This window comes from Lissotriton vulgaris, chromosome 2_1 (genome assembly GCF_964263255.1).
Source record: "Lissotriton vulgaris chromosome 2_1, aLisVul1.2, whole genome shotgun sequence".
Classification (NCBI taxonomy): Eukaryota; Metazoa; Chordata; class Amphibia; order Caudata; family Salamandridae; genus Lissotriton; species Lissotriton vulgaris.
In genome coordinates, this window is record NC_141687.1 from 1,753,358,430 (window position 1) to 1,753,373,449 (window position 15,020).

General features: G+C 44.9%; 1 protein-coding gene across 1 annotated transcript in view; it reads left to right on the forward strand.

Annotated features, from left to right (window-relative positions):
- Positions 1–15,020, forward strand: part of LOC147733233 (uncharacterized) — a 43,242-nt gene that overhangs the window by 13,079 nt on the left and 15,143 nt on the right. Inside the window, exon 3 of the mRNA XM_086957774.1 lies at positions 6,141–6,248. Within this exon, the coding sequence (XP_086813900.1) occupies positions 6,141–6,248 (108 nt within the window). The remainder of the gene's footprint in view (positions 1–6,140; positions 6,249–15,020) is intronic.

Sequence of the window (15,020 nt, forward strand, 5' to 3'; positions counted from 1 at the left end):
AATAATCCTGAATTGCTTGGAACATTTTGGGTTTATGAGTGTCATTAAGGACAATATCAGTATTCAAAAACATTGTCTTTCCAGACCCGCATTGTAGAAGGATCAAATAGTCCATATTTGAAACCAAGGCTCCTCAGCTGTGGACGAAGGTAAGAGAATTCTTTATGAATAGCCACAGTTTCTTTAGCAAAATCTTGATGGATGAAGATTTTGGTTCCATTCACCAACAATGACGGGATTTCTCTCACAGCTTTGCGAATAAGAACCAAATGATGATGACGCAGCACCTTAAATATCATCTGCCTTGGCTTGGTATGATGAGGATTGCGATGTGACGGGACTCTATGGGCTTTGTCAATCTCAAATTTTTCTGTGAACTTAATATTCAAGAGACCAGGCAAGAGAGATTCAAGATAGAGCCGACAATTGGTCCCTTCAACTTCTTCAGGCAAAGTAAAAATGCGAAGGTTATATTGCCTATTGCGATTTTCCAAGTCCAGCAGCTGATTGTGCATTGGAATAATTCTGGCCATTAAAGGTGTAAAAGCGTCCAACTTATTTTTGTTATCTTGAATTTTAATGACATTATCTGACACCTTCATCGAAATAGAAGCCATATCTTTACGAACATTTTTGACTTCTGAGGCAATGGTGTCAGTATTCAGACGTAAGGCTTTAATTTCCTCAAAAATTAGGGCCAAAGAAGGTTCTGAGGATTCCACCACCTTAGATTTGGTTGGAGGAGGGGAAACCTGTTGCTTCCTTTTATTAGTGGAGGAGTTCTTAGAATCCATTTTGAGGTGAAAAATATTCCTTAAAACGTAGAATATATAGAATAAGGAAAAGTAGCCTCAAAATGTGAGCAAAATGTAGTAAATAAGGGCAAAAACGTCAGAAAACTCTGTAAAACCCCAGGTGCAGCAGCTAAACAGGACAGTAGGCGGAGCTAGGCCCAAGCCAGCCTCTGTCATAAATAATACTCCGCCCCAGGCTCTCAATTCTGGCAATACCTGGAGGAGCAGCTGGGAGCAGAAACCATGGAGGCTGTAGAAAACACTTCCGGCGTAGAAACTCGTCAGAAAAGAACTCCACAGGTAAGGATATACATCAGGAGGCAAGCGCCGGTATTTTCGCTGATTTTCTGAGTGGAAATCGTCGTTAAATGATGTTAAATGCTCCGAGGATCACGGCACTCCGGTGGCGGCGGCCATCTTGGTTGACGCGCTCGCGCGTCTCCTCCGTAAAGGGGATTCTGAAACCCCTGTGACAGTTCCCTTGTGGCAATTGTGCCCTGGGGCCTTGGAGGGAGTAGGGAGTATGGAGTAGTTGAGAGGATCAATGTCTACTCCCTTGATGTCTTCCCAACTGGTAAACATGTTTTTTAAAGCAATACCGGTTCCTTGAGGGACCACTAGCTGCCTTAATAAAATGATTCTCATTTATATTTGCAAACGTAGGTCTACTGTCCCTTTAAGGCCACTGTATCTGTGTCGTAGCCACTCACAGAGGATTTTCAGTGCTATGTTCCCCAAGGTTCCACACTGAGTCCCACCCTGTTCAACGCAGAAATGGCCCCCTCTGGCCCTCCTGGTCAGAGCCCACAGTATGAACATCATATCATATGCTAACAACACCCAGCTCATACTCTCGCTATCCGCTGACCCCACCAACACCAAAGCTAACTTTCACAGGTGTATGACCAGCATCGCCAGCTTTATGCAAAATAACTTCCTCAGGTTCAACACTGACAAAACTGAGGTACTCATCCTTCGGGAACAACGCCAATCCTTGGAAGGACACCTGGTGGTCAGCAGAACTGGACCCTGCTCTCAAACCCTTGGACCATGCCAGGAACCTTGGCATAATACTTGACAACAGACTCACCACGAAAAACCATATTAATGCAGAAGCCTCAGCCTGCTTTGTCAAGCTCTGCTCGCTCTGGAAAATCTTCAAGTTGATCCCCATCAGCACCAGTTGCACTATCACCCAGACTCACCAGCAGCCACCTAGATTCAGCAACATTCCCTACATAGGAGTCACCGCTCAACTACTGAACAGACTACAGGCCATGCAGTAACGTAGCGGGCAGACTCATCCTCGATCTCACAAGGCAAGCCAGCATCACCTCCCACCTCAGAACACTCCACTGACTCCCCGTACACAAAAGTTGTCAGATCAAAATCAAAATGCTGAGCCTCTCCCTGGCCCACACTCCTCGCTACCCCCGAAGCAGGAGTGGTGGCCACTCCTTCTCATACCTGGCCGCCATGACCTGGAACAGCCTCCCCCTCCACAGCTAGACCTCTCCCACTATGCAGGATTTCCGAAACGGCCTAAAAACCTGGCTATTTGACTGACAACGCCCAGCAGCAGATATCCACTCCCACCAGTGAATATAGCATCTTACATAGCAGTCGTTACAACGACTGTGTAGTTACATTGCAGTACATTACAACACCAGTCGCTACATTGACGTGCTGTAGGGGGCGTGCTGGACTTAGGAATAGTGTAATTTACTATTCCAACTCCAGTGTGTGCAACAGTAGGGAAGGTGTTGGAATAGTAAATTATACTATTCCTTAGGTTAGCTTGCCCCCTACCACAAGCCGATGTAACGACTTGCATTGCAATGTACGGAGATTTTACAATGCGGTTGTTGTAACGACCGTGTTGTAATCGCATGCGTTGTAATGCATGCGATGTAATGGCCCCCCACACAACCCCCACCAGTGCCTGAATATGCTCATAGGTCATAAGCAGTGCTTTACAAATCCTGATTGTTTGATCACGCAGGTTACTCTAGCACCACCAGTGAATGAGAATGTTGTGATGCGACAAGTTACAACATAGGTCACATTGCAAAATAAGACAAATGTCACAACAAAAAGTTAGTGCCCAATTTTCACTTACTGTTTGCCACCTGCCTTTAGAACGTCTGACCATAAGATATTAGGGTATCACAACTGAGCTGCCAGAAGCTGACCTTTATGGAGGACGATAGGCGAAACCTTTCACCCGTGCACGGTAAGGAAAAATAATGTCAACCGGGGCTGAAGTGCTCACTAGTAAGACCTAATTTTTCTCTTCAATTTAGATTTTGTGCTCTTTTAGAAAGAAAATGCAGCTGTAACATAAAAATAATTTCAGCAAATTGACTCCATGGCATAAACATAAGCCAGTCAAGTGATAATGGAAATATGTTGAGTGAGTCATGTGCACAGGTGTTATTGAAGGGGGTCAGAATTAAAAAAAAAACAGAACTTATGTATAGCTGCTGGAGGAAAGCAACGAGTCTAAATTAAGGGACATTTAGCACCTGAGAAATCTTGACAAGGCCTTATCGTAGTTCTTCAAATGTCATCATCCATATTTCTTCACAGCATTCTCCAAAGGCTTGAGCAGGTTCCTCCAGTGCGATTAACGCGGCGATGTGTAGGAGCCGTGGCATAGAAACGGTTAATCGTCGGAGATCCTGAAGTTCACATTTAAGATTATCAAAATAACATTTTATGAGATGCTTTGCTTAGAGTACTATAGCATGGTACTCCATATGTCTTTTCAACAACTTTCAAGATTGGGACATTCTACAAACATGTGCACTTTGTCTGCTGCCTTGGCACCACAACTCCTCCTGTGGCTCCGAAAGATGGAGTGCTTACATGCACAGAGTGAATTTGGATAGGAAGAATCATCTGCCCACCGGTAGTAAGTGTCCAGGATAAGGGTTGCCTACCTGATATGCCTCATCCTCTGATACTATCTAGGAGCCCAGAGAATTGATCTTTAGAAATGATCTGTATCCTAAAGAAGTGACCAGCTTGACAAGCAGGAAATATTGTGATTCAATAGAAATTGGCCGGGGTAAGGAAGGCCTGCTTAATGGCATGTCACTTCTAATATTTAATGCAACCATAAATCATAATATTAACTCATTAACAAGTGGGGGGGGAGGGTTACATTTAGTAGTATTTCATCTTTGCCTAGACTACCTCTACACACCACAATAACATTGGCCTTAAATAGGATAGGAAATTGTCTCAACCAAAAGGAAAGGTTTGGCAGAAACCTATAACATGCTCTAATCGTTTTTTAGGTATGATAGGCGTGGTGCTTGAACCATTCAGGGCAAACATATTGTTTTAAATACTTGCTTTACCTTCAGCGAGTGACTTCTTTTGCCTTCATACCTTTCACTGGTGGCGTGAAATATTATCAACCAGATCTTAGATCAATCCACAGAATGTTGGTATCACCATTTTGTTGTTGAGGGGTGCCATCCGCCTCCATTGAAATGCATGAGGGAGAGATTTACAGTCTGTGATTGGCCCCATGGCACCGGGGAGCAGCACTGTCAGATGAAAAAGGGATGATACAGAAAAAAGGGTTTCTTTAGTTTCTGTATCATACATTTTCATATGCTTTAGTTAGCACTTGCCCCCATGTGCAGCCATGCTTTTTACCAACTAATTATAAACGTGGCAGCCATTTTGGAACAGTATATTTTATCAGGCCAAGAGGACTACTTTCTTTTTAATCAGTCAATGAGTGGTGCACTGGCGTAGCACTGGAGAGTGAGCTCTGAAAAGCTTATGCAAAAAGTTAATGATGCAGAAATGAAAGCAAAACTTTTTTTCTGCAGCCTCCATTTTCAGATGATTTTGTCTGTGCTTGCTCCTAGTAGACAAAGAAGCATTTACAAACTGCACAAAGGAAGAGCTTTTGGTTTTGCCAATGTTTGTTTTACTTTGTAGTTTCAAACAGATTAGTTGCACACACGTTTTGTCAAGAATGTGATGCCCTTTGGGGTAAAACGGTGCGACCTCTGCTACCGAAGATAATTTGGAGAATCGATGTCAAAAGTAGTGCTATTCCCCAGAGTACAGGAAACACTGTGGCTAAGTTAGTTAAAAAGATTTGTTTCGATTTTTTCTGGAAAGGAGAATGGTTTGCACAATTTAGTTTGCTTCTAGACATGGGCCACATGTCTCAGTTTTCTAAACATTGGTCTATTTGTGCCAGAACCACGAACTCATATTTGACATTAAAAAATAAACCCTTGATTAAAGGGACAAAATTAAAAAATACCTTTTAGTAAGTGTTTTTGATGAGGCAAAAGACCCTAATTACATCTATATTTATGGCCGAAACAACCTCAATTTACACCTGCCAGGAATCCACAAAATATTACTCGCAGGCATAAGCGGACTTACTTATTTTACCATTGAGGATTTCTCCCCCACAAGAGTGGGGAAGTTGGTAGTAGTAGATTTCACTTCAGAGGTGTAAAGTATTAATTAAAAGGAGTGGCTTGCTCTGTATGTTTTTAAACTCTCAAAATATCTACGTTTGTTGGAATTTGCAAACTGAAATTCATCCGTGGACCTGATTGAAAAGTTACCTCAGCCAAAGAGGCTACTTGGAGCAGTGCCTTAATTTGTGCCAGTGCAAACCGGCACAGTACACTGGCACATGTGTATGTAAAACCACCACATGGTGGTGCTGTGCTTGTATTTTTAAGCAACGTCAATTAGTAAAGCATTACCTCTATTTACTATATGCTAAAAATGATACAACTTGAACTTAAACCTGCAGTTTAAAGTAACATGGGTTATGCCAGCTGCTGTGGACCCTGGCACTTGGTAATTGGCACTTCATTTTTCCCATGCCGGGAGGAAAGGCGAACAGATCACCACAATATTTGCTGCGGATGTGGATGAAAAGCTATATCCAAGGTGAAAACGTTTAAACTGTAGGGGAAACAATGCACAAATCATCACAAGGCGATTACACGGCCTTAAAAAAATCACATGACCAGTGTAGCAGTATGGCTGGAAACCTGTGCCTTTTCAGGTGTCCTATTACACCCACCAAGTGAATGGCATGAAAGTTTAACAGTCCGTTCATGCAAAGTCGTTGAATTCGGCCTGTGATTTTATACCTTTTTTGGGTGAATCTGTCCCAGTGTGTCTTAAACCAGAAAACAGTGTGGGACTATGTAAATCGATTTCATGAGTTACTTTGTGTTGTCCTCTGGGATTGTTCAGTTTGGAAATGAAAATAATATTGTTTAATTAAATGAACCCTCTGAGGCATGAGCAGGGGAATGTATGCAGTAACTACATCATTTCTTATCCTAGGTCTCTGAGGCATGGCGAAGGAATATTTACCAATGACTTTAGCAAAATGAGGAGTGAAATTGCAATGAAAAAAATAATCAACGACTTACTGGGGACCCAGAAGCGCAGGTAACTAATACAGAAGATTAAAAAGGAGACGTACTTTATGTATTCACTGCTGGTTGACACTGACAGTAAGACATTGAAACTAGGGCCTTTGACAGTATCGAAGAAGGGAGATGACCCTCTTTGGTTCCACTGGGAGGCTGAAAATATACGATATGGTATTTGTTATTTAAATTGTGCTTCATCCTTCCTGTGCCTCACTCTGCTCTCCTGAATCCTGATCTCTGTGTCCTGGGGTAGTCAGCGGGAGTTCATCTGGTCGATCTTGTCATTATTCACTGGTGTCCCGGCTATGTGGGCAATATTAAACTTCAATTGGAATGCCAGCAGACTTCATTTGTGAACCAGATGGGCCCACAAAGGTAGTGAGCAGGTAAACCTTACCCTAGGAGGTTGCGAAGAGCATGAAAAACACCTCCTTTGTGGCACAAGTAATTACATTCAGTAAATTATATGTCAAATCACATTCTCATCTTTTTTTTTATAAATCTTTTTTATTGGGTTTACACAAATAAAAACAAATCTACCAAACAGTATGCCACCAATCATAAGTGCAATGACTCTTGTCATGGGTCTAGGACCAGGCAGGCCCCAGTTATCCCTTTGCCTTTCAGAATCCTCTATAGGTTCAATAGGTGGACCAAATTTTGTCCCATTTCTTGAGGTATACCACCCACTCCGTCAACATACATTAGCCAATGTCCATCTCCCATTCGGTCACTTCTGGTGCTGCTTTCACACCCCAATGTCAGGCTGTGTTCTATTTCCCAACTATGAGTGCAATCCACAATTTAGGATGTTTTGGTACTTTTTTCCGACCATATATTTTACACAAACCATTTTGCTGTCTTGACTACAGGAAGACCTGTCACCTGTGTCATGCAGTTTACCAATCACTCCCCAAAACTCAGCATCCCCAAACTATATGGAAAAAGATGGCCACGTGTCCACACTCCCTGACACATGTTTGTGAGACGCCTCTTCCCATGTTGTGCAAGTTGCTTGGGAATAGTAGGCTCTGTGTAGTATCCAAAGTGGAATGAGCTGTAACCTCACCCTAATGGCGATCGCTCTGGACCCATTGAGGGTTTCCTCCTACTCTTCCTACTATAAGTCCAAAAGATTCTTGTTTCAGTCAATTTCCAGTTTGTGTTAGATGTCTAGGAAATTGTTCAATATTTTTTCGTCTATTAAGGAGGTTGTGCCCGTGGCCAGGCAGCGGCTAGGAGCCTGTCCTTAAGTGGGGCTGCTTCAATGAGACTTTGGCCGGCGGCACGCAGGCTCTCAAGGTGTGCCTTACTTGGATGTAGCGAAATGCTTCCCTGCTTGCCATCTAATAAAACTCCCTCGGGGTGTCAAAGTGGATAATGTCACCCTCTGTCACAGGTCACAGAGTTGTTAAATCCCTGTCGTTTTCCAAGCAGTGAACCCTTCCAAGTGCCCCACCACCTTGAGTATGTTGCTGTCCCATACTAGAGTCAGTCCGTGGGGGTGCCTATCCAACCCAAAAATGCTGCTGCCTTCTCCCAGATTACCCTCATCGTCACAGTGTGTGGTTGTAACACTTGTTTATAACAATGCGAGATAGCCCCTTGGTCCCATCACACACATTGCTATCCATTCGGACTGCTGGTGACGCAACCACCCAGCCACTTATAATTCCTACTTGAGGGCCCCAACAGTATTTTTTAATGTCAGGTAGGGCTATGCTCCCAACGTATACCCCCCAGGTCAGTTTCGGCAGGGCGAACCATGGAGGACCCCCATCCTAAGACTGAAGCCACACTTCAGCCTCCACCTTAAATACATCCATGGAGACAGGGAAGGGGGTGTAGAGTACACTCAGAGTGTAAGAAAGGTATACGTAGATGACCTAAAAAACATGACGCATTCACAAGTTAGTTAACCCTCCGCACGGTCTAGGCAGTCTGAGGGGTCAATAGAATAATCCATCTTGTGGTAGATGCCGGGCTGCCGACTCATCTCCTGGCCCCCTCGGGCTGCCGAATGCCTGCTGTCAAGCCCCTCGTATTACAACAAGGTGGACGGTTAACGAGCATGTGAAGCACATTTTTTAGGTCACCTATGTATACATTTCTTACACCCTGAGGGGCATATTATCAAAACAAGAGATACAATTATCGCCGCTTTATCGTCAGAAAACTGCCAATGAAGCGGCGATAATGGAGAAGTGGAGAAGTGTGGCTCACTAGTTAGAGCGGCAGACCCTGATGCAGAGGTCTAGCCCGGGACCAGGGTTCAATTCCTCGCCTCGGCGGGTCTTGGGCTCAAAATTCCACGGACCTGATAATTTTCGCCTCGGTGCCTATTCTAATCATGGAGTCCCACTCTGCAACTCTGGGCAATAGCTTGCTTAATCTCCACAACGGCCCCCACAACACTAAGGATGCCTGGCCTTCACCCTGGGGGTTCCCAGGAGTCGACGCCTCACAGGGAAAGCCAGGACGGGTTCCACAGCGGTATTTGTACAAGCGCCTTGAGACCCTTGCGGGTGAGTAGTGCGCTATGCAAGTGTCAATTTACATTTTTACATTTACATAATGGGCTGGATAATACGCTCTATAGAATTCCAATCGAAGCCCATGTTAGATGTCTTCACATCTAACATGGGCTTCGATTGAAATTCCATAGAACATATTATCAAGCCCATTATTGCCGCTTTATCGACAGTTTTCTGCCGATAAAGCGGCAATCATTTTATCTCCTGTCTTGATAATATGCCCCTGAGTCACCTGAGAATTAGCGGTACATCTTTCCGCCAACTGTGCCATCCCTGCACTCGACCTCGGTGCTCTGTCGTGCTTAGGACCGTGAGATCCTCGTCACAGAAAAAACAGTGGGGCATATTAGTAAGAACCTTGTTAAAATTATCGCCGTTTTAGCGATAATGGGCTTGCTAATATGCATTATAGAATTCCAATAGAAGCCCAGGTTAGATGTCCTGAGGAAGGAGCTCAGAAATAAGCATGTCCCATTGAGGGCACAATGCCATTAAGAACAAGAAGAGGTGGGGGCATCAGAGAGGCGTGCATCAAGATGGCCACTCCCTAACGCAGCTCTGCCAGCTGAGATGATAATCCTCCCTTCAGAGGGCTGTGCTTGTGGAGGGCGCCCCTGGGCAGCTGAAATGAGGCTCGGCATCTTGGGCCCTCATCTGAGACTGATGTATGTAGCAGCGTGGCCTAGACAGAGGGGGGGGGGCCTTTGTGAGGTCCAGCTGCTGTGCCGTGGGCCCACTTGCTTGCTGTTTGGGATGGTAATCCAGATGCAGCTGGGCTGCGCTCCGTGGCCATCTCCCCTGGGGTGTGTGTCAGCCTGTGTGCCACCCATGCGGGGCAGGGGATGCGGGCAGCTTGGCCTGCCGTGCAGGGGCCATTGGAGCAGTCGGCCTGCTATTGCCCGCCACTGCCTGGGCCATGCTAAGGACTGTACCACAGAAATGTGGAGTGGCCTTCTTTGGGTATAGGTTGGGTGCCCCCCACGCCAAATACAGTTTGAATGGAGGGTGGCACCCCTGATACTTGCTGGCCCTGAAGGAGCTGGAGTGCCACTCGGGCTGACTTGCTGAGCGCTATGGTGACTCCTGGGTTTTGCTCTGACCCCCCCCCCCCCCAGGCATAGGGGTGTGGTGGGACCTGATGTGTTGGAATCGTGCTCACTTGCTCTGTTGCAGCCTGCATTACAATGGGCATGTAAATGTAAATGTGTGTGTCTTGTAAAGCGCACTGCTACCCGGAGGCGTCCTGGCACTATAGACCGCTGGGGAACCCGTCCTGGCTTTCCCTGTGAGATGTTCCCTCCTGGGTATCTACAAGGTGAAACCAGGCATTCCCAGCGTTTGTGGGGGGGGCCGTTGTTGAGATGAGGAAAGCTAATGCCCAGAGTTGCCGCGTGTGATCCCTGGTTAGAGTAGGCACCGAGGCAAGAATTATCGAGTCCGCTGACCCTGGTTCACGACCCTGCCGCGTCGGGGATTGAGCCCTGGTCCCGGGCCGTCCTCTGCTTCCGGGTCTGCCGCTTCTAACCAGTGAGCCACACTGCAGGACAGTGGGCAGTCAAAACTGTCCTTCCAGGCCTGCACGACGGCAACTGCGACAGAGACACTCTCGGAGACTGAAAGGCGAGAGGCCACCGAGAGACCTCTTCCCTGCTTGACCAGGATATCAAGGGCATGTTCATTTAACTCAAGCATAGCCTCAGTACCATGGACTCCAAAATCAATACACTAACCATGCGCCCGGACCATATGAAGGAGAGATTGGACAAGCACGACAGACACCTTTACCAGGTTGAGACGCATGTCTCGGAGGTGGAGGAAGCCCACACTGCCACCAATGAGCATCATTTGAGAATGGAAAAGGTCATGGAATTAATAAAAAAAGACAACATGGAAGCTAAATCTAAACAGAGTACTCTCAGTATTCTTGGGGTCACAGATTCAACTTCCATGGATAGAATGAATGCCTATGTTGAGAAGTTGATCCGCTCCATGTTCGGAGACGCCCTGTTCCAATTATTTGCCATTGAGTGTGCCGTTGTTTGCTAGATCCTCGCTCACATCCTGGGACTCCTGCGCGTCCTATTGTGGCACGCCCCCTCAACTAAAAAGATAGAGAAACTGTCCTGCAGCTGGCCATGGAACACTGAACTATCCAGTACCAAGGTAATGAACTTTTGTCCTAACCGGATTTCACATTATCTGTCCAAATGGCTCACCAGGAAATGCTACCAGCCAAGAGTCTATTGCAAAAGGTTGAGGTGCAATATTTATTGATCTACCCTGCCAAACTGCGTGTCTCATTCCATGGCAAAACTCACCTTTTCATTGATCCTAAGGCAGCTCTGAAATTCTCCTGCAAGCTTGAGCCTCTTGGGGAGGCCCGCCTTGGTACGCAAGGGGTAGTGGCAGGCAGTGCTTTCAGTGAAATGATTGAACCAGACTCGTTCTGCATGCCTTGGGGCCTGACCAGCGCCTTCTGGGGTTGTGTGCCATGGACTGCCACTCGTGGCCAGTATGGCTTGAACTGTCCCTCACCTACAATATTAAACCATCAGCTGTGTACCCCCTGTTCTCTGTTTGCATTCTCAGCCATCCAGCTTCGACTTGCTGGGATCTTCGCATGGCCTCCCGGTGCCCCAGAGATTTATTCCTATATTCTTTCTTATCATGTCCAGATTGGATTGGGAGGGGCTAGTTTGAGGATGGTTAAACTAGAATGGATGGTTGAAGTGGGTGTACATATCAGTATACTATATTTGCTCGAAACCCTTTTCAGCTTCCAGCACCCTTGGCATAAGCTCTACACCCAGCGTTCCCACGCGGTAGGGTGCGTTTGACCTGGAACGCGGATTGAATGATCAGCGCAGGGCTCAGCTAGTGCATACCTACTTGCACCGACATCACATCAATATTTTCTTCTTTCAGGAACTCCATCTCACCAATATGTTATATTATGTTAATTAATATTTCTAGAGCATACGTTATCTAGATGGTCTCTTGGCGATGGTTAGCTTGTTCGGTATTCATTGACAGTTATTGGTAGGCCTGTTTAAAGAGCCATGTTTTCAGTTGTCATCAAAATCTAGCATAGTAGAAATCCTGAGTTCCATTGGCAATGAATTCCACCATCGAGGAGAAATGACGGAGAACCTACACCCTTCTGTCCTTTTTTTTTGTTTCCGGGTTTATGCAAATAGTGCAGGTGGCGGATCTTAGTTCTCTGGTAGGGCACTAGTTACTAACTCTGGATTTAACTAAGGCGGGCGGTCCATATGTAAATCCTTAAAGACTGTCCAGCACACCTTGAACATGGTTCTCTGTGGAGCTGGCACCCTGTGGAGGTCTTTAGTCACCTGGGAGATGTGGCCATATTTGGGCAGATGAAATATTACCCAGGTGGCCTGGTTTTGAATTAGCTGGAGCCTACACAGAAAGAATCTGGGAGGGAGGCCCAAATAGAGAGAATTGGCGTAGTCAATTCTTGACATGACTAGAGCTATTTTAACTTGATTCAGGGCCTCCCTGGTAAGTAATTTCTTTATCTTTTTTATTTGTCGGAGTTGACAAAAGCTTGCCGATGTCACTGCGTCTACCTGCTGCTTAAATAATGACTCCTCATCAATGATGACACTGAGGCTTTTTACCACCTTTTTGGGCAGGCCCATCTCGCTGGGCCAGATGGAAGGATTCGAGAGTTCCACCTTGTTTTTTGTGATAACAATCTCTGTTTTATTGGAGTTCAGCTTCAGGTGGTTACTGTTCAACCAGTCGCTGATTAACAGCAAAATGTCTTGAGACTGCTGCCTAGACGTGGGGCTGTCATTAACCGAAAATAGCAGTTGCATGTCATCAGCATAGTTGAAGATATTGACTTTAATCTTTTTAAGAGAGCTGACCAAGGGGCGAATATAAATATTGAAAAGGTTGGAAGGCAGAGAGGAGCAATGTGGCACCCCGCAACTTAGTTGTACCTCTGCCAAATTGAACGGGGGTAGCCTAACAGATTGAGCAGTATCTTTAAAAAAAGAAATGATCCAGTTGCCCTGTGGCCCTGACCCGGTCAGCTAAAAGGATATGGTCGACCATGTCAAATGCCACAGACAAACCAAGTAGCACTAAAGCTTGAGTAGTGCCAAAGTCTACTTCCTTCTGCATATCATCTACTACCGACATGATTACTGCTTCTGTAGAATGTGCCGGCTGGAATCTTGCTTGACAAGGGTCCAGGAAGTCTGACTTCTCTAAAAATGAGCAAAGGGGGCAGGCTACATAGGTCGCAAATAATTTTGCTAAATATGGCAGGAGGGAAACAGGACAATAGTTTTTCATATCTAAGGGATCTGCTCCAGCTTTTTTTAGAATTGGTGCAATGATTGCCCTTTTGAGGGAACTGGGAACAAACCAAGTATTGATTGATTGGAAAGTGACATTGTTAGGTCAGCGAAGAAGGTAAATACTAACCTTAGGACTTTCAGGAGAACAATTTCGATGGGTGATTCTGACTTGACTTCTATCAATAGATTAACTAGGTCCTCTTGCTTTATATTGGAGAAGCAGGAGAGTGTGTAACTATTTGTGTCACTTAGAGATTGATTATTGTGTGTTGGGCAGGGAGGGATGCTATTTTAAATAGCCCCAATCTTATTCACAAAAAAGCATTGAGAGAGTCGCACAAGATTTGAGTAGGTATGACCGTAAAATTGACTCTGTCTGGAGATTGCCTGGAGCAGATTCTTAAAGCATTTAAACACAAAGATACCCCAACACCCAAGAGCTGCCCATTCAGGTTATATCTGCATTTAAAACGTTTTCTTGCAGCGTTGACTGGGTGGCATGGATGCGGACAGGATTAGCAGTATTCTGCATTTTGAAAGATGGAGAAGGACTGCAAACATTTGTTAGACTCAGTAGAGGGTATTCAATACTTGTTGGCATGTTTCGGAGGTTTAACGCTCTAATAACATGGGAACTGACTTCCAGACATCCTTAAACATGCTTAGTGTCACTATGCACTTTACCACTGCTAACTAGTCCTAAAGTCTTGTGCTCTCTCCGTTAAACATTTTAACAATGGCTTACACCTAATTGTCACATTTGATTTACTTGTAGGTCCCTAGTCAAGTGGTACCACAGGTACACAGGGCCTGTAAATTGAATGGTGCTAGTGGGACTGCAGCACTGATTGCACCATCCACTTTTGTAGCCCTCCAAACACGTCTCATGTCTATGATTGCAGCCTGCCTTTCCCCTTTTTAACTGCCATTGCGATCTGGCAAACAAAACCTTTTGCTAGGCCAAAACCTCCCTTTTTAATACATATAAGTCACCTTTAGTTAGGCACTAAACAGCCGAGAGAGCTGAGGTGTATTTAAAAAGTTGGACATGTACTTTTAGGACTTACATGTCCTCATAGTGAAAAACTCAAATTCAAATTAGTTTTATCCTTCTGCAAATCCTGCCTCTCCCATAAAATAACATGAGCCCGATTCACAAAAGTAATCTGAGACAAAATCCTCACTTTACGAATTTTGGTAGTGACAAAAGGCATTTAGGAGTAGTAAAGTTAGGATTAATAACTTTACTACTCCTAAACTGAGAAAAATCCTATCTTTACGACTTTCGGTATTCACAAAAGGCATCTAGGAGTAGTAAAGTGATTGCTACATTTACTACTCCTAAATGCCTTTTGTGAATACTGAAAGTCGTAAAGTTAGGATTTTGTCTCAGTTTAGGAGTAGTAAATTTACAGCGTGAGTAAATTAATTAACACTCACACCAACGCTAGCTCATAGTGGTACATTGTTTCAGCGAATGAAGGAAAACCCATGAAAAGTTTATTTTATTTTTAAGCTTGTTTTCAGGATCCGCTATTCTGGAAGATCGGAAACGTCTGATCTGTCGTGGGTATTCATGCGAGACTCCGCCTCATAGCTTTCTGTGTGGGGTTGTGTGCAGTGTTCTGCAGGTTTCTGGAGGGGGTTAACATTCCCAAACAACACTGATCCGCCCCTGTGCAGCTTGATGCTTAAGGGCTTTCTGTTGACAAGTCTGAGGATGTAATTAGTTTGGGAGAACGTGTTTTCTTTGATCCCATTTAAGCCATGAGTGGAGTTACATTGAAGTCCTTATGTGGCTCCCCATGTTCACGTGCATGCAAGCTTAAGATCCCGATTTAGGATGGAGAATCATTAAATGGTAATGGTATAGTTTTAACTTTTTCCTCCTAATATATCTTTATCTGAAATGCAAGACTG